Below are 25,334 nucleotides of genomic sequence, written 5' to 3'. Positions count from 1 at the left end.
TTTAACTGCTTCTTGCATATATAGTATGATAGCCTCGCCTTGCCTCGGGAATCCAAAAGACGCAGTTACCTAAATTTTTGTCAACTTTAAAGGCTGGAACAGACACGTCCAGTAATTTAGTCGAGTAGCGAGTAATTTAGTAATTTTCCGTGTGTAGACACTAAAATTTAGTCAAGTAGTGTAGTAAAACAATGGTAATTACTAAATTACTCGCTACTCGACTAAATCACTGGACGTGTCTGAATCAGCCTTAGTGAAGCATGGGGTATTTGTAATTGCATTCATTTAACAGACATTTGTGCGCGGAAGTGCAGCGTCAAGTGTGAAAAGTTCGAGCGTGTGGCAGAGAGAATAAGAGTTTCAAGTGGGAGGACCAGATTATCTGTTGGAATGAATGGAACATATTCATGAAGGTCTCCAGCGAGAATAGAATTGCAACAAAGTGGTGAGTACGATTTTGTCAGTTAAGGCAGACGTTTGTAGTTTATGCGGTTAAAAGTTCGGTTCCGCCGGCACCTTTGAAGTATCGAAATTTCAACTTGTTGGGCATTGCGCAAAGAACGCCGACAACTTCAGGTGGCGCACGCTTGCTGCACTTCTGTGCAAATAACCTTGTTACACTATCGTACAAATGGTGAATTTATACAAATCTGTAGAGCGAATAAATCACCGCGCGGCAGAGCAGACCTCGTAGACATGCTCTCGCGCTAGTAACTTAATTAGAGAACTTCCACGTACGCAGTTTCATTCGCAGTAAATGAAAACAAGGCTCGATAGTACGCTACTGAATTACAGTGCGAGAGGGGAACGCGTACGTTCCGTATTTCTTGACAATAATGCCTCCGAGAGCACGTGAATGGTGAAATGTGAATGACACGATAATTTCCGATGTGTTTACACGCATTGATAAATACCGCTTGGTTATCAGTGGTGACAGGACCTAACTTAACATGAGGTGAAACTAGGTCCATAAAGGTTCTGCTTGATATTGCCCGTTAGTGTTCAAAGGAAACGGTACACTATGGAAACCCACGACAATGAGCAATACGTTACCTTTCCTCTCTCTGGGGTGCACGACGGTATTCAAGATAATATTATATCCCACGAGGAGATCTGCGAGCCCGTCGACGAGTGCGTCCTTCAAGAAGGGCTCACGGAAGTGTCGGTAACCGATGTCAATTCTGGTATTACGGAGACACAGGTCGCGGTCGAAATCTTAGCGGAGCATTCCGACGATGAAGACGAGAATCGCGTGGTGTATCCTATATATATTAAGGAGGAGGAGCCACAGCAATACACGTCCGGGGACGATGAATCTATGGCTGTCGAGGCTCTCCGACAACTCGGCGGGATGTATCCCTGCTTCGAAGATAAGAAAATCTCTTGCCCCAATTGCGCGAATCTTTTCACGCAAGCCGAGCTGACCAAGCACCATCCTACCTGCGCCGCGACTAAGTTGTCGTGCATGACCTGCGGGGAAAGCTTCGAGAGGAAAATGGACTTGAATAATCATATGGTTTGCCATCAAGTAGATCGTCCGCACGCCTGTAGAACTTGCGGTAACTTGTTCCGTTCCAGAAGCAGCTTGCGGTGTCATATGCTACAAGTACATCAAGTGGAAAGACCTCACAAGTGTACTATATGCGGAGCGGATTTTCAGAGGCCTTCTAGTTTATCTAATCATATGAAAATTCACACGTACGTTGCCGGACGTGCCATCATGCAGTCGCAGGGTAATAATGTATCGCAGTCCGAGGAGGCGTTCAGAAAATGGCCGGACGATATGACTGAGTCGCAGAACAATCAAGTGCCATCTTCGTCTGTACAAACTATACAGAATTACGATACTGTTCAGTGGACGGTTCCCTCCTATAATTTCCAAAGCGAACAGCCGGTTAATGCGATATCTAATCCTCAAGAAAAAATGGATACTCTGCATGAATTTACGGTAATGCCAAACGGGGAAGTAACGCAGTTCGAATACACACAACAGAATAGTATAAATAACCAAGTCAATCAGCAATACAATCTCTCATTGAACACGTTTAATAATACAGAAACGATGGTGAAAGTGGAAACTTTATCTTATGACAATGAAAATAGAAGGAATTATGTAGAAATCGAAACAAATGGTACAAAGCAACACACTTGTAGACACTGCGGAATTAGCTTTTCTCGGGCAACGGCCCTGGTCTCCCACGAAAAGATCCATGCCTCCAAGAATTGGAATATGCCGATCGAATGCGAGTACTGCGACAAACAGTTCCAAGACAGTAATCACCTGGCTACTCATCAAACGACTTGCGCGAAAAAAATGATGCAAAATAATATCGAGCAAGGTACGCCTAATAATAAATGGGGCAAACACGCCTGTTCGGAATGTGGTAAAAAGTTTACGACAAAGCAAAAAATGTTTAGACACCAGTGGATTCATAGAAAGAAGACGCATTCTTGCGAGGTGTGCGGATCTCAATTCGAGAAGCAAAACCAATTGGACGAGCACAGGCTATCGGCACATCCTGGCGACTCTCCGTTCACTTGTACAGAATGTGGTAAAAGTTTTGTATCCCGTCAAGGGCTCTGGGAGCATGGTAGAACTCACGCGGGCAGCCCCGCTCATTTTCACTGCGATACTTGTTCGAAGACATTTTCATCTAGGCAGGGATATTTAATACACCATCGTACTCACACTGGAGAAAGACCATACGGCTGTAAATTCTGCTGGAAGGCATTTAGAGATGGCGGAACATTAAGGAAACACGAACGTATTCACACCGGAGAAAGACCGCACGTTTGCCCCCTGTGTTCAAGAGCATTTAATCAAAAGGTCGTTCTACGGGAGCACGTCCGATGGGTTCACGCGGCAGGGAAGAACGAGACCGAAGCAACCGGACCTCCCTTCGCCTGTCCCATATGCGGCGCCCTGAATCAAGATCGCGACGAGTTATGCGCACACATTGTTAAGCATTCTGACCAGATGATAGCAGAAGCAAAAGCCAAAACTAATAACAATGCACCGAAACCCAAGCCAGTTAAGAAGAAATCAAAATCGTCTCCGAGCACTACGCTACAAGGGAAACAGGCAGCTGAGAATCATATGATTTCGAAAACGGAGCAGACTGAGGCGCTTTTGTCTATCACGGAGCCGGAGAAGTCAGAGGATCAGCAGATTTTAAATAACAAACAAAATAGTACCTTCCTTGTAGTCACGACGGAAAAGCGCAATGAAGATTACATCACGATATCAGAACTGAAGCCTGATAATGTACAATTAATAGTCGATGAGAAACAAGACGAGAGCATGCATATTTCGCATACTAATCATAGTCGTAGAGAATCCTTGAGCATGATCGCTATGGACAAACAGAGCAATGCTACTCGCATAGTTCCCATTAAGCAAGAAGGAAGTGCACTTCATCCCACAGCCAATCATAGTGAAATAACTACGATGCATTTAATACAGACTTCGAAACAAAACAATACTTTGCACTTGATATCAAAGCAGAATGAATCGCTGCCCGTTTTAGCATTACCAAATCCTCAGGGCCATGAAAATTTCTCCAGTCAGATCACACAAATGGGTAATAGCGATCTGCCTATGGACATGGTAGCTCATCATTCGACTAGGCAAGATCAAAATGTGAAGGATCACAATGACATTGGCCAAGAATCTTTAATGCAAGAAGGAGTAGCTCAAACAGCTGTAATACAAGTTGTACAGTACCATCAAGCCGAGAGCGATGACGAAGAAGAATTGGTCTGTGGTATTTGTGGCGAAGATTTTAACGATAAAAACGTGCTAATGGAACACGTTAAAATTCATATATAATTATTGTTACTTTATCGCTATCCAAGTTTGTGATATTCTCATGCTATTAATGTGACTATTTAGGGAATAATGAATTTTAACATTTCTCACATCGGAAGGAACAGAAACTCTAAATACAGCTATTTAAATATTGTTTCCAATAGTAGTACTAGAGCACCGGTTTTCTATGTGTCTTAAAAACGCACTGATATTAAAACACAGGGAATTGTCGATTATATTTATACATTTTTAATTGATCCCTTCTCATTTTATTAATTCCCTGGAGAGCTTTTGCACATTTAGGTCGCACACTATACGTGTGGTAAAAATGATGTACGTGTATTGAAAATAAAATCGGTTAGACGAAGATTTATACGTATATTACGTGTAATGCACTGATGTTTATGTTGAATGAAAAAAGGATAAAAAACATATCGTAAAAAAGTAATCGGACGATTGTTTAGTTCTGCTTAAATGCAGTTTTATATATATTCTTTGGTCTTTTGAATTTATGTATCGTTCTGCGGTACGTAAATAATCGAGCCAAATGGCACTTACAATGTAGAAGTATGAAGTGCAATATGAAAATAAAGTGCATTTTATTTTCTACATTTATCTTTTACTTTATATCACACTGAAACTTACTCTTCTTTAGTGCGTCGACAATTTCAATTTGAAAAGTATTAATTAAATTGATGATAGTTGGCTCTTTAAAATTTATATTAGCGCGCGCTTTTCCAGAACAAAGTTACGAAGCAGTCACGTGCTCTTGCCGGGATGAAATACAAGTGCGTGTTATTTTACAAAGTATACAATCGTGTTTTATAATTATATTTCATAGTTATCATACAAGGTGTCGAGTGATTTTGATAATTGCCCGATCGAATCTTCATAGCCATCTACAGAAAGGTAAATACTGATTGCTAAAAAGCAATGAACGCGTAGTATACGTACACGTGACTGTAGTTCTCTGGAAAACCCGGCGAACATATTTATGTACTTACAAATTTTTAAATTATGCATTCACGATCGCAAATTACTTTGTTATTTAACAATTAATATTCCTCGCGAGTTATATTTCAAACGTTAACCTATACTAAGCGTTCTTAGCATCTTCCTCTACTTTACAGCGTCATAATAAGAGAGCGTTCAGTCAATGTTCATGAAATCTTACGTTTTTAAACTTAATTACAAAAGAATAGTCTATGTAAACGTGTTATAGTTATTCAACAAGGACTGTGTTAGAAGTGTATTTCATTTAAGAAAAATACATTTCGAAACGAGGAAGTTTTAACCTCAATCGTGAAGCACGTTGAAATCTGTGCAAGTTGACGAGGTTATGTCACCGCTGATTCGTTTTAATAGACGAATAATTTGAAAGTAGACGATACTACACTGAACTGAGAGAAGTTCCTCGAATTTTCTATTAAAATTCCGTAAATATGCCTACGTGGAATCAAATTCAAGCCCAACTTCGAAATCCAAACAACCCGGTGGTATTTTTCGACGTATCTGTGGGTACGACAGAAATCGGCCGAATGATTTTCGAATTATTCGAGGATGTTTGCCCAAAGACGTCGGAGAACTTCCGACAGTTCTGCACTGGAGAATACAGAAAGGACGGTGTACCTTTGGGCTTCAAAGGTGCCATATTTCACAGAGTCATTAAAGACTTCATGATCCAAGGTGGTGATTTTGTGAATGGCGATGGAACTGGAGTCATAAGTATCTATGGCGGTGGAACCTTTCCCGATGAGAATTTCACATTGAAACACGACTCGCCGGGGCTGTTATCCATGGCCAACAGTGGCAAAGACACTAACGGCTGCCAATTCTTCATTACTTGCGCCAAGTGCAATTTCTTGGATGGCAAACACGTTGTCTTCGGAAGAGTCATAGACGGACTTCTCGTCATGAGAAAAGTGGAGAACGTTCCTACAGGGCCGAACAATAAACCAAAAATTCCTGTGACGATATCTCAATGCGGGCAGATGTAATAGCCGATGTAACAGTAATTTATATTTTTATAAGTAACGTATATATGTAAAATACACCATAAATGCTGTACTATATTTTTCAAAGGTAGAAGCAGTGTTTTTTAATACACATCCTTCGGCGAGGTATAATTACAAGCTAAGTCAATAGCTGATAGTAATTACATACCTCGGGGCTGTCTATACCCTGCGCCGCCCCTAGCTATCTTATGATCTCTTATTAATTAATTGGCTATCAGGTCCGACTTATTACTATTTAATGTCTGCTATATACAGCTCTAGGAGTCCATCAATTATGTCTTCATTAGAGAGTTGATGGTTCTGATGGAGCTTAAGAACTTCTTATTCCATAAGAATATAATTAAACGAGAAACGTTGTTGTTTTACGAACTTCTATTTCATTACGTTAGATTTACATACGATATAAATATTTCACTTTAGTATCTATTGTGCTGGATAAAAATCCGAACGCGATTGAGATGTCAATACGATCTCTGGATGTAAAACACCGAAATTTAAGCGCGCGATCTAACGCTAGTATCGATTGACAAGATTCGAGCCGTAAATTTTTAGGTCATCCTTTGTCGTATCTAATTGTTACAGCGATCTAGCCGGAAACTATCATACTCGTACATAGTTCGTTCATTAAATAATTCAACGTGTCTATCGATAGCCTAAGAAACGATCGATGTACTTAACGGTGAGTCTTATCTTTACATAACTACGTATTAATTTTTAACATGCTCTGGATTGTTACACGAATCGATAAGTTGCTTACGCTACGTACAATTATTCCCCTTGCCTGTTACATTCGATACGAAACGAAAGAGTGGCTTTAGCGTTTCCGAAATACCAAGCCGATACATCTTCGCGTACACGCCGGACGATCATTTTTCGTCAGCACATAATCTCTGGCTTTGGTTGATTGCGGAATAAGTACGAAAGTAAATTCCAAGTTGCACCTACGTTGCATAAAATCGTGCACGGTACGGCGAATTCCCAAACGATTTGCCAATTACTTCGAGAAAGCATGGCAATCTGCGTCAAAAACGTTCAATAACAACCATTCGCGAAACGATAGCCTACGCGAGATACACCGTCAAATCTCCGTCATTAATCGTTCCCCGTTAAGGTGCGAATCCACTATGAGATTTTGCACGAGACTTTTCTATCGCGAGACAAAAATCTCAGCAGCAACTAGATGTAAATAATTGAAATAGTCGCGAGAGATGAGATTTTTGAAAATATGTCACGAAACTTGTCTCACGAGAGTCTAATTTCATGGAGTTACTAACAAAACAGTTAAAAAACGATGAAATAATTGTCTCGTGAGATTAAAGCAAGACACGATATTTTTCCCCATCGTGGGTTTGCACCTTTTCGTTTTCAGAATCGCCCGCAACACCTCCGCCTCTCGATACAATCCACCGTTACAAGTATCTTTCCTTAAAGAAACAGCTAGGTATAAATTCGCGTGTAGCCGTGATATTCCAATAAAAGACCGTCTGGTATCGAGCGCCTTCTCTATATCACACAAATCACGAATCGTCCGGATATCGTCGTCGTCATCGGGATCGTCACGACCTGAAACAACATCACACCGATCAACGTCGTCGCAGCAGCTCACGGTAGCGACAGCAGCTCGTCCCTCTTCTTGGGCACCGTGAGCTGTGGCGCGGTCTACCTGCTGTTGCAGAACACGTCTTCCTCGATGGTTTCGACCTGCGAGTTGTCCTCGACGACCATGATAGGCGTGGCGCCGTCGTGGAGGCTCGACTTGGAGATGGACCGCTTGTAAACGTCTCTGGTGACGCTCCTGGTGAAGCTGAACTTGCGCACCAGCTTCTTGTCCAGCGCGGCTGGGCTCTTCGGCCCCTTCGCCCTGAACTCGTCCTCCGTGCCCTCGTAATGGGCGAGCATCACCTCGGTCGCGTGCTCCTCGATAACGTCCACCGCGTAATCGATGTCGTCGTCGGTGGCATTCTCCTTTATCACGCAGAATCTCAGTATATACTTGCCCATCACCCTGGCGGGGATCATGTGAAGCCTGCCGGACGCGTTGATGTTCGCCAGCAGCTCCTGGTTAATCTCATCGCTCTCTTTCAGCCTGAAGCAGACCAGGCCCACCCTAACATCATTCGTGATCTCGAACCTCTTGTCCTTCTTCATCAGCGTCTCGAACCGCCTAGCGAGCCTGATGTGGTTCCTTATGTACTTCTGCAGCCCGGTGATCCCGTACGACCTCATCACGAACCACAGCTTCAGCGCCCTGAAGCGTCTGCTCAACGGGATCCCCCAGTGACGATAGTCGATCGACTCGCCGGACCTGGCGTGCTGCAGATACAGGGGATCGACGACGAGGGCCGACGTCAGTTTCACTCGGTCCCGCACCCAGAGGCAGGAACAATCGAAGTTGACCAGCAGCCACTTATTGGGGTTGGTGTTGAACGAGTCCGCGTTCCCGATGCCGGCCATCAACGGCCTCATCTCCGGGCAAATGAACGCGTTGCCAGCGTAGGCGCCGTCCACGTGCAGCCAAATATTCGGATACAGTTTGCACACCGGGCCGATCTCGATGAGATTATCGAACGCGCAGGACCCCGTGGTGCCCAGGGTGGTCGAGACGAAGAACGGCACTAAGCCATTCGCCACGTCCTCGCGAATCGCCAATTCCAGCCGCTTGCCACGAAGGGAGCCTTTCTCGTCCGGCTCTAGGACGCGAAGCTTCACGAGGCCGATCATCGCGGCCTTCTCCACGCACGAATGCGCTTCCGTGGAGCAGTAGGCCACCAGTCGTGGCAAGAAGGCTGAGTCCTCGGTGTTGGGGTCCTGTTCCTTCAGGGTCCTGATCGCTTGGGTGCGTGCCGCTAGCATGGTAACTAGAATACACTCGGACGCGGACCCTTGTATCACTCCGCCGCCCTTCGAGGTCTTGTGCTCGGACAGAAACTCCGGCGGAAGGTCGATCGCTTTGGCGTACCAGTCGAGGACGATCGTTTCCAATTCCGTGCAGGCTGGACTGGCCGCCCAGGAGAAGCCTATGCAACCGATCGCGTCGGACAGCATGTCCCCGAGTATCGACGGGAACGAGTTCCCCGCCGGGAAGTAGGCGTGGAAACGTGGATGCTGCCAGTGCGTGATCTGAAAAGCAAGAGTCTTTCAGTGATAGAGGCTCGCTTACGGAGGAAGGGAATTTGGGACCTTCCGCGGATCCGATTTCCGCGATCAAGAGTCTCCTCGTGACGAAAGGAGAGAAGGTAGAGGGCAGAAAATAGTTGCACGGCGATGGTGCTCGGTGGTTCACGGCCGAGACTACCTTTTTACTATTTTCTCGTATTCGCGAATATTATTAACATCGAAAGAGGTCGGAATCGATAATCGAGCCGGTGCTGACACTCACCCCGGGCATTATCTTGCCGTTTACGTCCCTCATTATCGCGTCCCATGGCTCCCCTTTGGCTGGCGCCTCTTTGGGCAGAAGGGGCCTCAGGTAGCCAGGGTCCACGTTCGCTGTCACCCTCTTGCCCTCGAGGGTGCGTAGGTACTCGCAGATGTACTCTATCATCTCCTTGCCACGCACTTGAAACTCATCGATGTTCATGATACCCGCCGGCCTGGAATGCACAAGCGTTCAGGAAGAGCGTGTTAACGCGCGCGACCAAGCCCGCGTTCGATTGAGCACGTCCGTGGCGAGCGTGTACGTGATCGCGGCAATTTTCGGCGCCCTTTATCGTCGGCAGGAATAAAACGAACGTCAATCGCGGAGAAAGAGATGCTCGGGATGAAATACCTTTGGCCGTTCTGCCGCGCGAGACCGAAAACGGGCGACCGAGGGTGCTCCGTGCGTTTCAATTCTTTCACTCACTTCGCGCTGTTTCCGGGCGTGAAAAGCGATCCACTTTGACGTTACTCGGATTCCTAGATTGTGTAACCCCTCGCGCTACGTTGGGAATTTATGTGCGCGGCGCGACTTCGCTTCGAAGAAAACGCGTAACAGGTTTGTCCCGCGCTTGAACAGAGACTGGTAGCACCTGCCAAAGCGCCGGTCAGTTTTATGCGCGCCTCCTCTTCGTACATCCCTGCTTCACGCAGATTAACCTGAGACGGAGCATCGGCGATCGTGAAAATTTCTAATTTGCCCGTTCTGTTTTTCTCGCTCTGGCTCCCCACACTCTGGGACACTTAGGCACTGAAGATTAGCGTGTTTATCGAACAATACTTGATGTTCGAAAACGGAGCGCTTACACCCTCGCTTGGGGCAAGTTTGCAAAGTTTCGCGAAGACTTAGAGGGGATCGATTTCTTTTAAATTCCAATATCCACCTTACGTTTCATTGTTTAATCTCTTGCGTTCTTCCCTGTTTGAAAATTAGTTCGGAGGAATTGAATATTCCTAGGTATCATATTTTCCAAAATCCTATGGATCGATACTGTATTTACCGAACATCATAATCCGTTCAATTGCCTCCTCAAAAATTCAGACCCTTTATGCAACCCCGAATGCCTCGTCCATGCTTCCCAATTGCTCCCATTTCGATTCAGAGAAAGATCGATTCTCCCTAGCGGAGTGTTTCGCGAATCGATCCCGAAAATCTGAACGAAAATTCGTAAGAAGGGTGGCAGGCATCAATGGCGAAGTGGCAGGGGGGTGTGTTTGAATAAGCCCCCGGCATGTGTTGTTCGATGATGCACGGGGAGTAAACTCACCCCCTCCTCCTCCGTTTATAAATAGACGTTTACTCTTCACCTACATTTACAACACCCCGTAGAGAAGCGGTGACAGGTCACCGCTCAATCTTTGTAACACACACACACGAAGCCGATCACCATTTTCCCTATCACCACCACCTTCACGCATCATCTCCTCGCGTCCGGCGTTTTCGAATTGGATTCCTCGGCCGGGGGGTGTCCGAGGCCGATTGCCACGTTCGAATTAATTAATCCCACCACCGTCGGCGAACCCTCCTTTTCCATCGGCTATTATACATTCGCCATTGATTCGCGCAAGCTCGCGGTGGCGCGAGGATTGGCGGTGGAGGGACGAGTACGTTAGTGGAAGTAATTGGGAGCTTGCTGGCATTCCAGACAATTTATGGGGGATGAAGAACCTTTGGTAGATAGAAGACACGGTGTACCTACGTTTGGCGTGGTTCAGCTTTTATTGAGTAAGGGGCTTGTACAGGATTTGTTAAGCGTTCGGTGCATTGGTGACTTACAGAGTTACCTAAGAAGATCCGATGTTCCAATTATTTTCGGCAATACTTGAGGAGATACGGGGCGATGTAATCTTGTGATTTGCGTTCACGAGAATGTACCTGTTCCTTCTGTTTGCTTCGGACGTACCTTCTGGGTACTCCTCCTGGAAGATCTTCCGCCTTTCTTCTTAAATTCCCAGCGTTCTGGTCGACGAAACTAATCGTTTCGCGGTCTTGGCGATTCGTCGTGCACGGGCATTCAATTAATCCGCATTCCTCGCCGGTTTCGCTTGACGCAGCGTCTTCTAACGACACTCGTCGATAAACGTACGCGTCACTAGTGACTATTTCATTCTTCCACGTAGTGACACCATTCCGCGAACGAGCCGAGAGGCGTGAATTAAAATAGAGACGGTATTGCCGCGCGCGAAAAGTACGGGCGATTGAACGGACTGTCCAGGTGCATCGGTCACCCGTGTGACCCCAACCTTTTCGATCGGCGAGCATCATTATCACCTTTTTTTTCTCGATATCCCTCCACGTGGCACGAGTCTCGCTTTTTTCCTTCCTCATTTGGCCTGATTCGCCGGAATCGCGAATATCCAAGTACCCGGAAGGGCGCGAGCGCATAGGAACCTCCCTTCTTCGTTTTGGATCAGCTATTATTAAATCGCCGGTGGTCGATTCCACCAGCGAGTGGGGGGTTGACGATCGCGCTCGAAAGATGGTGAATAAATCAGAACGCTACTTAGTTTCTTCTGAAATCGTTTACTATCGACGTGTACCGTACGTGGACGTTTTATATATGTACCTGTATGTTACACGTGTACCGTGTACGGCGCGGAGCATGATCCCGTCGCGATCCAAAAGAGAGCACACTTACATAAACAGATCGATAAGCAAGTAAAGAAGATGTACTTATATTTATCGCCTCCTTTAGAGCGGCCGCGGGCGTTCTAGCTACTACGATCGCCGAGGGATGCGAGGATTTCTTTCCCAGCTACTACAGAAAGTCCCGTGGATCTCTAATTAAACGGCGCAACGGGAATTGATGCTGGGGAGGAGCAGGCAGGCAATCTAACGAGCCATCGATCGATATCTATCTTCTGCCATCTCGCCCTCTAATCGCCGAGCGATTGGCGGTGGTGGTCCTCCGGAATTCTGCGTGACTTGCAAACGTCCTCATCGATCCCGCCGGCAGTACCTGTTCGCGATTTAAGAGTAACTCCAGTTCTGATCGATGCACCTGAAGGAACCTTAGAAAATGGATGGGTCTGGAAAGAATTTACGCCCTGCCGTTCGGCGATCTTCCACGCGACGGGGAACCTGACGGCGACGGCTCCGGGCTGCAGCCGTTGCTGCTGCCGCGACGGCTTCCGGTACTGCCCGCCTTCAGCCGTACCATGGTGTCCAGATGACGGAATCTGATGGAAGGCCCTCTGTTTAGCTTGTTATTTGGTGAGTAGAGGTATCGCGGTACCATTAATATCGTAAGAAGGCAAAGATAGCAAAAGCGAAAGCTATGAAACAGCAAAGACTAATGGAACTACTTAAGCAGTTAGTACCTGAGAGATAACTCGCTGGTGTCAGCAGCGTCTCTCGCCTGCATCAAGTAGGCCAGTGGCCAGGATATCCACGAGCGCCTGAAAGATCAGGTGCAGGATGAATAATTCTACTCGTCACATGACTATTCGTCGGTTAACACGTTTCGAGTCTCACGTGGCAGTATGAGGATTCGATCCAATGCCACCGATCGTCGCCTGCGTGTCCAATTTCGCCCCAGTCCTGTTCGGGGTCTTGGTGAATCCTGGCTGGATCGCTGGATCGGACACCATGCGAACGAAGAAGGACCTCCTCTGCTCCAGAGTAGCTTTCCTCTTCTTCTCGCGGATGTCTGCCAGTTCGTCCATAACGTCCTGCGATTCAAACGCGGCATATGAGCAGCTACGTCTCAGAACATGAAGAAAGGAAGAGAACATGCAGATGTTGCTTACCTTGGATTCTAGCAGCTCGGCTAGATAGTCCGTAATGATACTCCACGCGATGTCTGTAGTATTAATCAAGGCATTCAAGCGTTAAATGGTACAAAAGTATTATCATCGCGGGAGGATCACTCACCAACGTCTGAGGCGGTGGCATTAGGCGCAGCGAGGGCAAAGCGAATCGTAAAACGTTGGTTCACTCTGGCTGGCACCATGTGCAGCTTCCCTGAGTCGTTGATAGTGCTCAGTAGCTTCTGGTTCAGCTTGTCCGACCCCTTCGCGCGGAAACATACCAAGCCCAGCTACAATCGAGGAGAAACGTGCGATTGAAAGGTATCCTACAAGCAAGCCTCTGCACGATTAGGCTACCACTCACCACAACTTCGTTGCAGACTTCGAATCTGGCGTCCTTCTTGACCAGAGCCTCGAACCTCTTCGCCAGCTCGACGTGGTTCCGGATGTAGGCCTGCAGGCCCGATATCCCGTAGGTCCTCATGACGAACCACAGCTTCAGGGAGCGGAATCGTCGACTCAGCGGAATGCTCCAGTGCCTTCATTTGCAGGAAATACGATATTAAAGGATAAAGGTGTAAATGATTGAGTAGCCGAGGAACAAGTTGGTAAGACAGAACGTGTCACCTGTAATCAATGGCTGTGTCCGCGTGGGTGTGTTGAAGATAAAGTGGATCGACGACGAGCGCACCGGTCAGCTTGAATCTGTCCCTGACCCACAGGCAGGAGCAGTCGAAGTTGGTCAGCAGAAATTTGTTAGTGTTGGTATTGAAAGAGTCCGCGTACTCGATACCAGCCATCAGGTACTTGAGCTCTGGGCAGATGAAGGCGTTGCCTGCGTACGCTGCGTCCACGTGCAGCCACACCTGCGAACAGGGGTTGTGCGGCATTTAAATCCTTCTAATCTTCTAAAAGAACGGTGGTAACAGTGATTAGAGATCGATCCTCTTACGCCTGGGTATTTTTTACAAACTGGCCCTATCTCCCTGAGGTTGTCGAAGGAGCAGCAGGCAGTGGTGCCCAGAGTGATGGAGACGAAGAAGGGGATGTATCCTTCGGCGGTGTCGGTCTCTATTGCCTGTTGAAGAGTTATTGATAATGTGTAAGACAATTGGATATATTCTGGTGATATACTTTAATTCGACTTAAACCGGAGGAGGTTCTACCTGGCGCAGTGTTTCGCCGCGGAGGACACTCTTCTCGTCAGGCTCCAGGATCCGTAGCTTCACGAAGCATATCATCGCATCTTTCTCCACGCAACTGTGACTTTCGCGGCTACAATAAGCCATCAGCTTCCCCAGAAGGGCTGTTTCGTCCAGGTGTGAATGAGCCGGCGATTCTTTCAGCCTGGCGATCGCCTGCGCCCTTGCTGCCAGCATGCACACCAGAATGCACTCCGAAGCTGAACCCTGAAATCCATGCCAAGTGATATTTCTGGCATTCTGAATGTTATATCTTCCCCTCAGCTTCCGAACCACGAACATTTCCAACTAAACGCTTCGCCGTATGTGAAATGGGCACATCGCTTTGTAATCTTCTTCAATCCTGTGGAGAATATCCTAGGGGATATTAGAATATTACCTGTATTACGCCCCCGCCCTTGCTAGCCGAGTTGAAGTATAGGAAGTCTGTTGGTAGACCAATCGCTTTGCCTAGAATTTAGAAAATCACCTCTCGATATCTACTATCCGTTGAAAGAAGTCAAAGAAAGGTAATTTCATTGCTTTATGACAGCTTGTCTTGGAAGAGATCGATAGAATAGAATTGATTTACCGAACCAATCGCAGACTATCGTTTCCAGCTCTGTGCAGGCTGGACTGGCCGCCTAGAACAAATAAGATAGAAGACGGTGATGAGGGAGCAAGCGGTCATTCCTCGATCCGTCAATTCTGACAGAAACGATCCGACACCCTAACTTTGCCACAGAAGATTGGCTTCGCGCACCAACGCGACCGAGGATAACTAATTTTCCTGAGATACGTCCCGACTCACCCATGAGAAACCAATGCAGCCTATCGCGTCAGACAACATGTCACCGAGAATGGATGGGAACGAGTTTCCCGCCGGGAAATACGCGTGGAATCTTGGATGCTGCCAGTGGGTGATCTGTGGAAATAGACCCTTGAATATCAAGAGGTCGCGGATCGCGGGGCAAGAATCATAGGCAAACTGTCCTTCTTTCCACTTACTCCGGGCATGATCTTGGACTCGATGTCCCTCATGATGTCCTCCCAGGGTTCCGGCTGGAGCGGGGCCTCCGCTGGGAGGAGGGGTCGCAAATATCCGGGACCAACGTCCGGTGTTACCCTCCGATTGTGGATATTGCTCATAAACTCGCAAATGTACTCCACCATCTCCTTACCGCGCACACGGAACTCTTGGATGTCCATAGCGATCCGTTTCACTCTGAACTCGAGGACCTTAACTTGCAATTCCACCCGCTTTAATACAGGCTCACTACCCTTAAACCAAGAATCGCGAGTTTCGTTTTCGGTGGATCCTCCACAGCACTGATCTCGCGAATAAGTGTACTTCTTCACTCCGTGTCTCACAATGAGTGTTCCACCGCGAGTACAGGCGAATTCTTCATCGACGGTGAAGAGCACCGAGGAGATACCGAGGGGTAGTTTACGATCGACGATAGCACACCCCCGCACAGGCACTTTTTCCCAAACGTGAAGCCGGTTGCACTTCCTTGAACCGATTCGACGGCGTTCGTGGGAATTTCGTGGCCCTCGGGCGCACCACCGTCCTACCTGTTGCTAGCAACTGCGGAGATGTCGAGGCGGTAGAATCGGTCCACGTCGGATGAGCCACCACCGAGCAATCCCGAGCTCCAGCAACCGACGCCGATATATCGAGGATCCAGGCCGCGAAAGTGTCTTCGACTCCTGCGCAAACGCGTCCTTCCGCGGGATCCACTTCGCGGATCCTCGAAAGGACGAGCTCGGAGGAGATGGGCGGATCTATATACTGGCCGAGACAATTTCCGTCAAGGGGATGCTCGAAATAGACACGCGGGAAGCCATCGTCTGGCGCTCCTTCGCGAGCTCATTCTTCCTGTTCATTAGAGACTTTAATAGTTACTGCGATAACACCACCTCCGCGGGGGCTCACCCTTTGCCTCTCAACGATGTTAAGAATACCTGCCGTTAAATTCGGCAGGATTTCACCCGGGCTAGCCGTCCGCCCCGGATAGAAGGGAACGGAAAGTAACGCTCGATGGCATGTGCCCCGTGGTGCGAACTTTCGGTATTAAGAATCGACTTCGACAAAGTTCCGACAGTTCCAGACGGTGCCGTGACACTCGACTTCATAATTCGCTGACTCACCCCGCGGAATTTTATTAACCAACCCCCTAGTGGCGGGGCCGAAGGGACGTCGCTGGTCGGAGAAAGAGAGCGAGTGTGAATAAGTTAAGAGCGTTGCGGAGAGCCCTACGTTACACAGCCATTCTTCGAATTCGAAATGGAAGAGAAGTGTAGAAATAGGAGCGGGGAGGGGGGTGGTGGTGGCGAAAGTTGCCCGCGAGTGGATATCTCATTTCGCGGACTGATCGACTCGGAAATATGCGTGCGATGGTTCGAAAGGCCGGCTGGAAGAGAATTCTCCACGGTGAAAACTCCTCGAAACGGTGGCCCGCTCGGTTCATTCGCGGCGGAGCCGTCGAGCATCGTCGCCATAGAAGGGTTGGCCACTCGAATAAATTGGAAGCCGTGCTCCCAGCAGCGCGCGATGGTTTATTACGGTGGAGAAAGAACGCGTAGGCATCGTTAAGAAGGTGTCAGACGCAGAATGCCTTCTCCTCGCAGAAGTCTCCAGAGGCAGCGGTGCACCGAAAGTCCTCGAAATCCTTGACCTTTCCTCTCGCCACCGTTTTTCATTGGATCCACCGGGCATTAAGGATATCCCTTTATCTTCTCCAAATTAGATTCTTTCAGCGCCGAGCCGCAAGACACTGTATACCCCGAAAAAGGCCCACCCACTCGGGAACTAGTTCACCACTCTTGGTAGCATGTTTGTAGAAAATCCGACGGTAAACGGATACTTGAAGCCAGTCGCCGATTTGTCGTGGAATTATTCGAGCGACCGAAGAATCGCCGTTCACCGACGCAAACGCGTTCACCACGACTATCCGCGGCCAATGGGCCAGTAGCGGTTCGACGCCGATATAGGGCAAATAATGATTTCTGCCTAGACACGGAACTAGGGGTACTCCCAAGGAAGTGACCGGCTGAATCTTTAAAGGGAATCGATCGCGGCCAGGGTGTCACTGGCTGCCTAACGAAGCGTTTGTGGGGGAGACGGGTACCAGCCGTAATTTCCACGAGGAACGGGCCGGGGCGATCGCTCATTGAAACAGTAGCAACGGATCGGAAGTGGCCAGTGGCTCGTACGCCGAGCGCCGCTCGTCTTACGTAGGTGAAAAGACGGCCCTTTAGGGATAAAAACGTTCATAATGCTGGAATGCAGGGGCGAGGGACTGACTGGGGTGCTTAATAATGCAATATGGCGTCGTGGCGTCGCGGCGCTATGCCGGCTATGCCGCATACCACCACCATATACGCCTACGCTGCGACCCCCTTCGCACACCCCCGTACGAAGGAGTCAGGAAAGGGTAGGGGGGTTTGTACCGTGCAATCGAATGCTGATTGGAAAATATTGATGGGGCTCACCACGCGGTGTCCCTCCTCCCCCGCCGATGCTTTTTCCAACCTCGCCACCGGAATTCCGGAAATTATATCGGCCGCCAACTTTCGAGGTGCGTCCCACTTCCTCCGTGGCTGATATTAATTGACGCGCGTCGAAACTTGGGATTGGACGCGTAAAATACAGAGAGTCAGTCTGCAGGCCCTGGAATCAATCGTGCGGGAGGTAGGAGCACTTTGAGGAAGTACGTGTGTCTGGTTAAGGACTTTTGAAATTGCGAAGATTAGGTGGGTAATGCGTGCAGTAGAATTGAAAGCTAGCAGAGCGGAATGTACAGTGGATGCCAATGGAGGCCACTTTGAACCTCGATGTACCTCTGACTAAAACTGACTGTGTCACAAGAACAGGTGGTTCGCAGTGGAAATTAGTCTTCTTCACCCTCGCGTAGTTGTCACACTGCGTCGATTCGACCCAAGCCAATTTTCAATCAGCCACATTTTTAAAACTCTCTGTTAAATTAAGTCACAAAAGTTCGGAGATAAAGTTTGAACATTGTAGAATATATGTTCATCCTTGAAGATTAACATTTAAAGTATCATCAGGTTTAAACAGTAGTACCATTTTCAATGATACCTTAAAGATGTTTCACCTCAAAGTCAAATTGTGGGTCATTTTGACTGAGTGTGACAACGGAGGGTTAAGGAGTCAGTCTACTTTGATCGGCCGAAAAATTAAGCTATTTGTAAAGAGTTTTTCCTCAGTAAATGCAACATATAATGAAATAAATCTTTTTGGTATTTATTAAGCTATTCTTATATTATACAAAAATAATTTAATAAGAATTTTTGCAATTTGTTTTAATTGTTTTTTTACAGTGTGAACATGGCACCTAAAAAAAGAGGTATGTTCACGGCGTAGGTGATTTCCCGGCTCGGGTATATCCGAAACAAAAAATTCCGAAAAATTCTTAATCTGTATGAGTGTCGCTATAGCCCCTAGCTCAATTAACAATTTTTGCCGAGAAATAACCGAGATTTTTCTCATAGAACACTCGAGAATACCACCTCTTGGGTGTTTTTTTTTTTAAAACCTACGCCATTTTTTTACTTTTCAATAAAAATTGTTAATTGTGTTAGGGGCTATAGCGACACTCATGCAGATTAAGAAGCTTTTGGAATTTTTTGTTTCGGATAAGCCTGAGCCGGGAAATCACCTACGCCATGAACGTACCTCTTTTTTTAGGTGCCATATTGACACTGTAAACAATTAAAACAAATTGCAAAAATTCTTCTTCAATTTATTTTTTTTGTATAATATAAGAGTAGCTTAATAAATACCAAAAGATTTATTTCATTATGTGTTGCATTTATTGAGAAAAATATTTTTAAAAATTACTTAATTTTTCGGCGGTTCAAAGTAAAACGACCCCTTAAACTACTTCCCTCAAAAACTTTCTCGCTCTATTCTTATAACACCTGAGACGAAGTAACCCTCAGATAGCAGTATGAAATTACGATACTCAATCCTGCAGGACCTATTCGTTTACCTGTACTACTGGAAACTGTGTTCCATCTTCGATATGTTGTACAAGTTCTCAGGTCCGCGATAAATTAATCTAGCAGTGATCTATCATCGCCCCACTTTATCTACCAGTTACGTGAAAAGTGTTCACCCTACCGATTCAGGATTAGGAATTTTCCGGAAAACAAAGAAATCGTGGGCGAAATTTGACGAAAGTGGGGATCAAGCGGAGCTCGAAGCAAATCGCGAATGTTTAAGCATTGTTCCTTGAAGGGAAACGAAAGATTCTGTGCAAGACTGTACAAGGTCCTTCCAAGTTCCATGAATGGTACCAAGGCATGCTCCAGAAGTAACCTCGTGACCTAGTGGCAGAAAGACGTTTGCTCCCTTATTCTTTAAAATCCCACTGCCTATTCTCGATCCTGCTCCTCCAATTTAATCAAAACCCGTGCATTTTAAGCCAACACGATCCTCCGGAAGTCTTGGTAGAGAAACGGTCACCTGCTATTGTTGCTGTCGTTCTTTTAGATGGGTAAATCGAAGCTGAAGAAGAAGAAGTGGATGAAGGTCTTGGAGGATGAGCCAACGGAGTCTGGAATCCCTATACCGAATTTACCCAAGAAATTTCTTCTGATGCGCGTGAGTCCGCTAAACTTTGGCAGAATATATTAACGCTGCTGTTCGTCTCCTTATTTGAAGGCAATTTTTCAGGTGAAAAGCGGCACGAAGATCAGAAACGTTCTTGGATACGCCCTGAAGGAATTCCCGAATTATGAGAGCGTCGTTTGGACCGCGGCTGGTCATGGAATCGGAAAGGCCATTTCCTGCGCGGAGCTCTTCAAAAAGAAGCAAGAAGGGCTTCATCAAATTACGAAACTACGTTATGTTGAGTTAGTAGCATAGTATATTAACGAACTTCTATCCTTCTTGGTATTAAATGGGTCGTGAATTGCAGGTCGGAAAAGTCGAAAGCGGAGAATAAAAATGGCACAACGTTAGAAACCCGTCACGTGCCGGAAATACACATTTTACAAGCGGCGGAGGTAAAAGATACATCGGAGCCTGGGTAATTAGTCCTCATCTTTGAGGTTGCTTAGCACCTTGCAGCGCGTTTAATGTTATGCGAGATGTAGTTATCAGGCACCCGACGATCGCGGGGAATTCTTGAATGGCCAGGAACCGAAGAGGACGAGGAAAGCTGCGAGACAGGAAGCTGGCAGCGGTATGACCTGCATCGACGCCGAGGAATTCGCAGCTATGGGGTTGAGAACTGGTCAGAAGAGGCCGAAGAAGGAGCAGCAAACAGAAGCGCCGCCGAAGAAAAATAAAAAACGGGAGAACGATGATCGATAATGAAAGAGGGGAAGAAGAATCGAACAGCACTGCACATAAGATACGATTAATTGATAAGACGACACGTTCTAATAAAAAGTAAGTGTCTCTTTAATTAACCACCTGCGTGAATTTTTTTTAGATGTTCCAGGGCTTAGGTGTAAGAATCGAAGAGATTTTTGTCAAGTAGAAAGTTTATTCTTTGTCGGTACATGCGCATTCGTTACAGAAATAATCATGGAACGATATATTCCTGTTGTCTCGGTCTCTCTGAAGGTGCCACTTTTGTGTTTCTTATTTACAAATTATATATATATATATACAACGTTACAGTGAGGTGATGCGTGATTATGGCGAGTTTATAACATTGTATCAAATTCTTACAAGCTTAAAAAAAGCTGCTCTGAATGAAACGAACCATTGTGGACTTTTAGTAAATTCGCATTGATCTGCTAGCAAAAGTTGCTTATTGGAGACGTTCGGCAGTGAGGCGGATAATCATCCGGCACTGATATTGCTTTAATCGGTAAGAAGACTGAAGATGCTTGCAAATTTATGACAGTAATTGTGATGATTAAAAAACGAATATCGCAAGTTCAGTTGAACGTCTACTCATATTCTCTAGTCTTGTTCTTAAACATGCGGGAATCCTGATAATATACAGGACCGTGACATCTCTCTTACGTCTAACATCTCAGACAATAGAAAATGTTACATCCTTGACAACAGGAGAAACGCTTAACTTACCAGCTTCATTATCACACGAGATAAATACGATATAAATAAAAATACTACGATATTTAATACCATCACTGCCATTAATAATATGCTGCATGACGATTCATCTAATTTAGTTATTCCTCTGCGACTATGATAACGTTACATCGATAAATTCAAGATATAGAGTCTCGTTACGTATTTGATACTTGTATAGGTGATATTTATTAAAATTCAGTTTCTAAAAAAGTTTGAAACTGTTTTATTACATTCAGAATATAAACACATGAAAGAGTCGTTTATATAGCGACGAGAATTCAATAACATAGAATTATTTTAAGTTCACTATATCGTAGAAAATATTACGAGCTTGTTATGAGAGAGATTTAGTAACAATTTGTTCGTTTTTTTTTCTCATTATCTTGTACATTTCAAATCTTATACGTTTTAATGATAAATGAACACTGTAAACACGATCGTTAAGCATGAAACGCTGGATTGCTTTGTACAATTAATCGTTCTGAAAACGAAATTTCTTCCAGAAATTCTAATGATAAACTTGCAAATGCAGCTCAGATGGAATAATTGCCGACCTCTTGTCAATACTTTTGTCACATTAAATTCGGAACTACGTTAAGAGGTATCGCAGCGATATATTAGTGTTACCAATGATCTCACTAAATCTGACAAATTGTCTCTTGGGCAATACAAATAGACGTTCAAGTCCTAGGCTTCGCTTTCCGTTATTCCATCTTCTTCCATAATCGGCACTATCAGAGTCTCCTTTAACATCAAGGCGTATTTTGTTACAAATGCTGTGAACCTGTAACAAGACAGTTTGAGTAATCGACGTATACAAATGAATACTATATTTATTATCCTATAGGTAACTACCTGTGACATAGAAAAGTTTCATTCTCAAATTCATCGAATATCGTTCTATGGTGGTAATACGCATGGGAAAAGATTCTGTAAACCCTGCGGCTGACAGATCCAAGTTTAGCTACCGAAGATTCCTTGATACTCACTCTGCAACAAATTCCAAAGGTTATTTACTATCCGTTCTCTTTACTGTAATCTCCTACAGCAGCTGGTTAATTACCTGCTGGGAAAGTATTTGTTACTATTAAGCAAACAAGCTGCGCCGTCAAGCGTGTGACGCGTGTAATCAATAGCTGGACACTCCTTGGGTGTTTTATGGGCGGCGCACAGAAATATCCATTGTTCGGTTGCCGTCATTTGAGTGCAAGTTTCCGGATGACACTCCTCTTGCAATCTAACAGTTAAGCCGTTAAGTTCCATACAAAATTGTCTGAGGTGCTCGTACTTCCACACTGCCTCGTCTTGCGCCTCTGGCATTTTTAGTATCAGATCCACGTTAGACGGCTCCCTTCTGATCATCTGTTGGATATATTGCTGCACAGCCAGCGTGCTGTCCATTTCTTCGAACGGTTCATCGGGCCACCTGCAGAAATCCTAAATGAAAAGCATTAGAGATTAATAAGCTACCGCGATGTATCGCTCGTCCGAATAATGTACCATTGCTCCGTTTTTCTAAAATAATAAATAATGCCCTCTGTTGGCGTGTGTCATTAAGACTTTAAAAAGCTAACGGAATGTATATTCGTAACAGGTAAACAACCTAAGATCGAGTTGAATATTACAAACGATCTGTAACATTAATAACTGTGTAACATAGTGTAATTGAAATAACGTGTATTGTAGCGTGTAAACAGTGACACTTTCGCGGACATCATTCATTGATTTTCATCGGACATGTCAGGGGCGCGTTCGAATATTTCTGTAAGTACGTTGCGTACAATTGAACACTTATCGAGCAATGCCGCAGGGAACGTAGAGATAACGAGTCGTTAACGAAAATAACGTCGTTGTTAACCTTTGCTTTCGTTCCAGGCCTATTTCTTCGGAAAGTCGTAGGTCCGTCCGCCATCTTCATTTTGCCAGTTGTTGCACTCGATCAGCGCGTACGTTCGATCGGATCAAAGAAAAAGGGATCTGGTGTACCCGTGCCCGTAATGTCTGCCTAGAGAGTAGCGACACCATACACACGCTACCGCCACACGATGGCAGTTTATTCTACGTTCGAATGACAATAGCCCGTACTTTTAGGTGGGAAATAACGTTTAAATAAACAGAGGGAATTTACGCCACACGATTTTACTCTAATAATTCGCTTTATTTTTATAACAATCGTTAGTCTATATATACAGGAGAACAGAAGTAGGTGGTTGCCCGCGAAGCAGTAATAAATTCGATTGTTTTTTTTTTTTTTGTTTGTACAATACTTAGAAAATGAAAAGAGCCGACTAATACATCGTTATAAATTACGGAGACGTTTATTCATAAATATCTTCTTTGTCCGCGACATAACGCACTATGTCCCCTGGTTTCAACAGCCTCTCGGCGTCCATGTCCGGTATTTCGAACCCGAATTCGTCTTCTATCGCCATTATAACTTCTACATGATCCAAAGAATCCAACCCCAGATCGTTTATAAAATGAGCGTCCAGAGTCAACTGCAGAGGATTTAATCATCGTTAGTTACGATTTACACGCGAACAGAGGCAATTCGATAACTGATGTGTAATCGCAATGAAAGCATAATTCTATGCACAACTTGTATAAGAATATCTAATTTTCTATTTTTGTCAGGAGACTAAATTTACATACGATGCAAAGGCACCACGATTCAAGCGAGGTGTTAATTGATCATTTATCATTCTGAGAAGTTATCTATCAAGACGTTTCGGCAAATGTGAAGCAATAACGATCGAAGCTACTGTGTAAATTTAATGCTCCTTCGTCGAGGAAGCCTCCTGTCATTACTGGAACGCGTCCACACATTTACGAATACATCTTCACAAGTATCTTCCGTACTGTATCATCTTGTGGCGAATAGATACCTTCTTAGGATCAATTTTATCGTACAGATTGAGTACTAGAAGTACTCGTCGGCGAATAAAGTCAAGTGTTAATGGTGCCTTGCTGTACTGGCGCACCTGCTTGACTCGTGTGTCCCTTATGCCCTGTAAAACAATTAGAAAATGTGTATCTTGGTAACCTTATCGGCAGATATTTTATCATAGGCTGCGATCACTTTTAACACGCGTTCTTGGATCTCCTTCTTTTTCGTTTTCGTAGAATACGCGCGAATATTTTCAGTCTTTACCTGTATGTGTTAAATGATATATAGATTAATATGCCTGTTATACACGATACGTCTGTATTCGAAGTAACCTCAATGACTGTTATAAGAAATTTTTCCCCGGGATTATAAGAAACGCTATCCCAAATTATAAAGAATGGAAAGCTCAGTTATATCTATTTACTGTAAGCAGATGACAAATGCGTATCAGAAATCAATCAACGTCAACGAAACGAAATCCTCGTATCGGTGTCATACGATTTAAAGTTTGTACCAGTTAGCATGTATCGAAATGAATTAAAACCGTGACATGTTAAATCCGTAGCGCTGATCGAGTCAGTGGCTCACATTTCGCTACACCTTTACCGTTCTGCGCTACGCCGAAATGTGGATCATTTCAGTTACATAATACGTAATTTCAAACACGATGTGCGAACCATTGGAAAAGGTTCGCTGGGATCATAGTAAGGGCGGCAGTGTTTACCTGCGGCACAAACGTGATGGTACTTTGTCTTTTACAGTGGAAAAGTCTCTCATTTAATTGAAGTTGTGTGACGGCACCCCGTAAACAAAATCGACTAATCGGATTTCTAAGTGTACCGGTATTTCTCGTTAAAAGACGGACACCCACGAGAGACGCCATTTTCTCGGCAGCGAACGTTAAACGCAGCGACAAAGATTTAAGCTAGTCGTCTGCGCGAACTTTACCCGTCTCCTAACTAACCTTAACACGTTATCAGTTCACACGAATTCGTGACAATGCTTTCGGAGCACGTCACTAGAAGGCGGGGAGCATGATCCTATTCCATCCTATTCTCGCAAGTACTTCAACTACGCGCTAGTGAAGTTTCCCGAGCAGTAAAACCATTAGAAAGCCAAATATCCCAGATAAGATGACGGGTTTTGGTGACATTTCTGTTCTAACGCATGGCGGAAGTGTTAGGATCGACGCAGCCGA

General features: G+C 45.4%; 7 protein-coding genes across 14 annotated transcripts; 3 read left to right on the top strand and 4 right to left on the bottom strand.

Moving 5' to 3' along the window:
* The first annotated feature begins 258 nt into the window (after window positions 1–258).
* Rpp25 (ribonuclease P protein subunit Rpp25) lies at window positions 259–21,060 on the top strand. Of its 4 annotated transcripts, none has more exons than XM_076818019.1 (5): window positions 259–445; window positions 19,690–19,800; window positions 19,873–20,051; window positions 20,117–20,227; window positions 20,295–21,060. In XM_076818019.1, exons 2-5 carry the CDS (start codon window positions 19,690–19,692, stop codon window positions 20,512–20,514), a joined length of 621 nt encoding a protein of 206 aa, XP_076674134.1. In that variant the 5' UTR covers window positions 259–445; the 3' UTR covers window positions 20,515–21,060. The 4 variants fall into 4 exon arrangements, with proteins under 4 accessions (XP_076674134.1, XP_076674133.1, XP_076674135.1 ...); XM_076818018.1 differs by lacking the exon at window positions 259–445 and adding an exon at window positions 4,546–4,717; XM_076818020.1 differs by lacking the exon at window positions 259–445 and adding an exon at window positions 9,659–9,799.
* On the top strand, window positions 511–4,417 carry LOC143372078 (uncharacterized). Its single transcript, XM_076817964.1, has one exon. The coding sequence runs from the start codon at window positions 1,022–1,024 to the stop codon at window positions 3,827–3,829; it is 2,808 nt and encodes a 935-aa protein (XP_076674079.1). The 5' UTR covers window positions 511–1,021; the 3' UTR covers window positions 3,830–4,417.
* Window positions 4,747–5,896, top strand: LOC143372104 (peptidyl-prolyl cis-trans isomerase H). The gene has a single exon (XM_076818023.1). It carries the CDS (start codon window positions 5,251–5,253, stop codon window positions 5,803–5,805), a length of 555 nt encoding a protein of 184 aa, XP_076674138.1. The 5' UTR covers window positions 4,747–5,250; the 3' UTR covers window positions 5,806–5,896.
* Window positions 6,015–9,815, bottom strand: LOC143372085 (tyrosine decarboxylase). Of its 3 annotated transcripts, none has more exons than XM_076817983.1 (4): window positions 9,668–9,815; window positions 9,203–9,416; window positions 7,487–8,943; window positions 6,015–7,386 (listed from the first exon to the last, which is right to left on the bottom strand). In XM_076817983.1, the coding sequence occupies exons 2-4, from the start codon at window positions 9,401–9,403 to the stop codon at window positions 7,380–7,382; spliced, it is 1,665 nt and encodes a 554-aa protein (XP_076674098.1). In that variant the 5' UTR covers window positions 9,404–9,416; window positions 9,668–9,815; the 3' UTR covers window positions 6,015–7,379. The 3 variants fall into 3 exon arrangements, with proteins under 3 accessions (XP_076674098.1, XP_076674097.1, XP_076674096.1); XM_076817982.1 differs by having other exon boundaries at window positions 9,593–9,719; XM_076817981.1 differs by lacking the exon at window positions 9,668–9,815 and having other exon boundaries at window positions 9,203–9,419.
* On the bottom strand, window positions 11,704–15,424 carry LOC143372084 (aromatic-L-amino-acid decarboxylase). 2 transcript variants are annotated; one of them, XM_076817980.1, is made up of 13 exons: window positions 15,180–15,424; window positions 14,983–15,096; window positions 14,764–14,815; window positions 14,572–14,642; window positions 14,157–14,399; window positions 13,943–14,068; window positions 13,618–13,856; window positions 13,355–13,529; window positions 13,115–13,280; window positions 12,991–13,043; window positions 12,716–12,912; window positions 12,562–12,639; window positions 11,704–12,420 (listed from the first exon to the last, which is right to left on the bottom strand). In XM_076817980.1, the coding sequence occupies exons 1-13, from the start codon at window positions 15,378–15,380 to the stop codon at window positions 12,282–12,284; spliced, it is 1,854 nt and encodes a 617-aa protein (XP_076674095.1). In that variant the 5' UTR covers window positions 15,381–15,424; the 3' UTR covers window positions 11,704–12,281. The 2 variants fall into 2 exon arrangements, with proteins under 2 accessions (XP_076674095.1, XP_076674092.1); XM_076817977.1 differs by having other exon boundaries at window positions 12,716–13,043.
* Window positions 20,670–23,268, bottom strand: Mob4 (MOB kinase activator 4). The gene is made up of 4 exons (XM_076818016.1): window positions 23,108–23,268; window positions 22,313–22,686; window positions 22,105–22,239; window positions 20,670–22,033 (listed from the first exon to the last, which is right to left on the bottom strand). The coding sequence occupies exons 1-4, from the start codon at window positions 23,165–23,167 to the stop codon at window positions 21,937–21,939; spliced, it is 666 nt and encodes a 221-aa protein (XP_076674131.1). The 5' UTR covers window positions 23,168–23,268; the 3' UTR covers window positions 20,670–21,936.
* A 118-nt stretch (window positions 23,269–23,386) lies between these two features.
* On the bottom strand, window positions 23,387–25,167 carry Nd-acp (NADH dehydrogenase (ubiquinone) acyl carrier protein). Of its 2 annotated transcripts, XM_076818032.1 has the most exons (4): window positions 24,861–25,167; window positions 24,293–24,400; window positions 24,135–24,257; window positions 23,387–23,747 (listed from the first exon to the last, which is right to left on the bottom strand). In XM_076818032.1, exons 1-4 carry the CDS (start codon window positions 25,017–25,019, stop codon window positions 23,568–23,570), a joined length of 570 nt encoding a protein of 189 aa, XP_076674147.1. In that variant the 5' UTR covers window positions 25,020–25,167; the 3' UTR covers window positions 23,387–23,567. The 2 variants fall into 2 exon arrangements, with proteins under 2 accessions (XP_076674147.1, XP_076674146.1); XM_076818031.1 differs by lacking the exon at window positions 24,293–24,400.
* Between the last annotated feature and the right edge of the window lie 167 nt (window positions 25,168–25,334).

The sequence above is a fragment of the Andrena cerasifolii genome, chromosome 8 (genome assembly GCF_050908995.1).
Source record: "Andrena cerasifolii isolate SP2316 chromosome 8, iyAndCera1_principal, whole genome shotgun sequence".
In the NCBI taxonomy this organism is placed as follows: Eukaryota; Metazoa; Arthropoda; class Insecta; order Hymenoptera; family Andrenidae; genus Andrena; species Andrena cerasifolii.
This window is presented reverse-complemented; position numbering and strand designations above follow the sequence as displayed.

What these genes read in the sequence shown, in the direction of transcription:
- Nd-acp (XM_076818032.1), bottom strand. Translation starts at nt 25,019, where the DNA reads ATGGCGTCTCTCGTGGGTGTCCGTCTTTTAACGAGAAATACCGGTACA. An exon ending in CCATCACGTTTGTGCCGCAG is followed by an intron (nt 24,401 to 24,860) that starts GTAAACACTGCC and finishes TAACACATACAG; the next exon opens with GTAAAGACTGAAAATATTCG. An exon ending in ATAAAATTGATCCTAAGAAG is followed by an intron (nt 23,748 to 24,134) that starts GTATCTATTCGC and finishes AATCCTCTGCAG; the next exon opens with TTGACTCTGGACGCTCATTT.
- Mob4 (XM_076818016.1), bottom strand. Translation starts at nt 23,167, where the DNA reads ATGAAGATGGCGGACGGACCTACGACTTTCCGAAGAAATAGGCCTGGA. An exon ending in GGCCTGGAACGAAAGCAAAG is followed by an intron (nt 22,687 to 23,107) that starts GTTAACAACGAC and finishes CTTTTCATTTAG; the next exon opens with GATTTCTGCAGGTGGCCCGA. An exon ending in GAAACTTTTCTATGTCACAG is followed by an intron (nt 22,034 to 22,104) that starts GTAGTTACCTAT and finishes GTCTTGTTACAG; the next exon opens with GTTCACAGCATTTGTAACAA.
- LOC143372104 (XM_076818023.1), top strand. Translation starts at nt 5,251, where the DNA reads ATGCCTACGTGGAATCAAATTCAAGCCCAACTTCGAAATCCAAACAAC.
- Rpp25 (XM_076818017.1), top strand. Translation starts at nt 19,487, where the DNA reads ATGGTACCAAGGCATGCTCCAGAA. An exon ending in AGAAATTTCTTCTGATGCGC is followed by an intron (nt 19,801 to 19,872) that starts GTGAGTCCGCTA and finishes GCAATTTTTCAG; the next exon opens with GTGAAAAGCGGCACGAAGAT. An exon ending in ACGAAACTACGTTATGTTGA is followed by an intron (nt 20,052 to 20,116) that starts GTTAGTAGCATA and finishes CGTGAATTGCAG; the next exon opens with GTCGGAAAAGTCGAAAGCGG.
- LOC143372085 (XM_076817983.1), bottom strand. Translation starts at nt 9,403, where the DNA reads ATGAACATCGATGAGTTTCAAGTGCGTGGCAAGGAGATGATAGAGTAC. An exon ending in ACGGCAAGATAATGCCCGGG is followed by an intron (nt 8,944 to 9,202) that starts GTGAGTGTCAGC and finishes CTTGCTTTTCAG; the next exon opens with ATCACGCACTGGCAGCATCC.
- LOC143372084 (XM_076817977.1), bottom strand. Translation starts at nt 15,380, where the DNA reads ATGGACATCCAAGAGTTCCGTGTGCGCGGTAAGGAGATGGTGGAGTAC. An exon ending in AGTCCAAGATCATGCCCGGA is followed by an intron (nt 15,097 to 15,179) that starts GTAAGTGGAAAG and finishes CTATTTCCACAG; the next exon opens with ATCACCCACTGGCAGCATCC. An exon ending in GACACAGCCATTGATTACAG is followed by an intron (nt 13,530 to 13,617) that starts GTGACACGTTCT and finishes CTGCAAATGAAG; the next exon opens with GCACTGGAGCATTCCGCTGA.
- LOC143372078 (XM_076817964.1), top strand. Translation starts at nt 1,022, where the DNA reads ATGGAAACCCACGACAATGAGCAATACGTTACCTTTCCTCTCTCTGGG.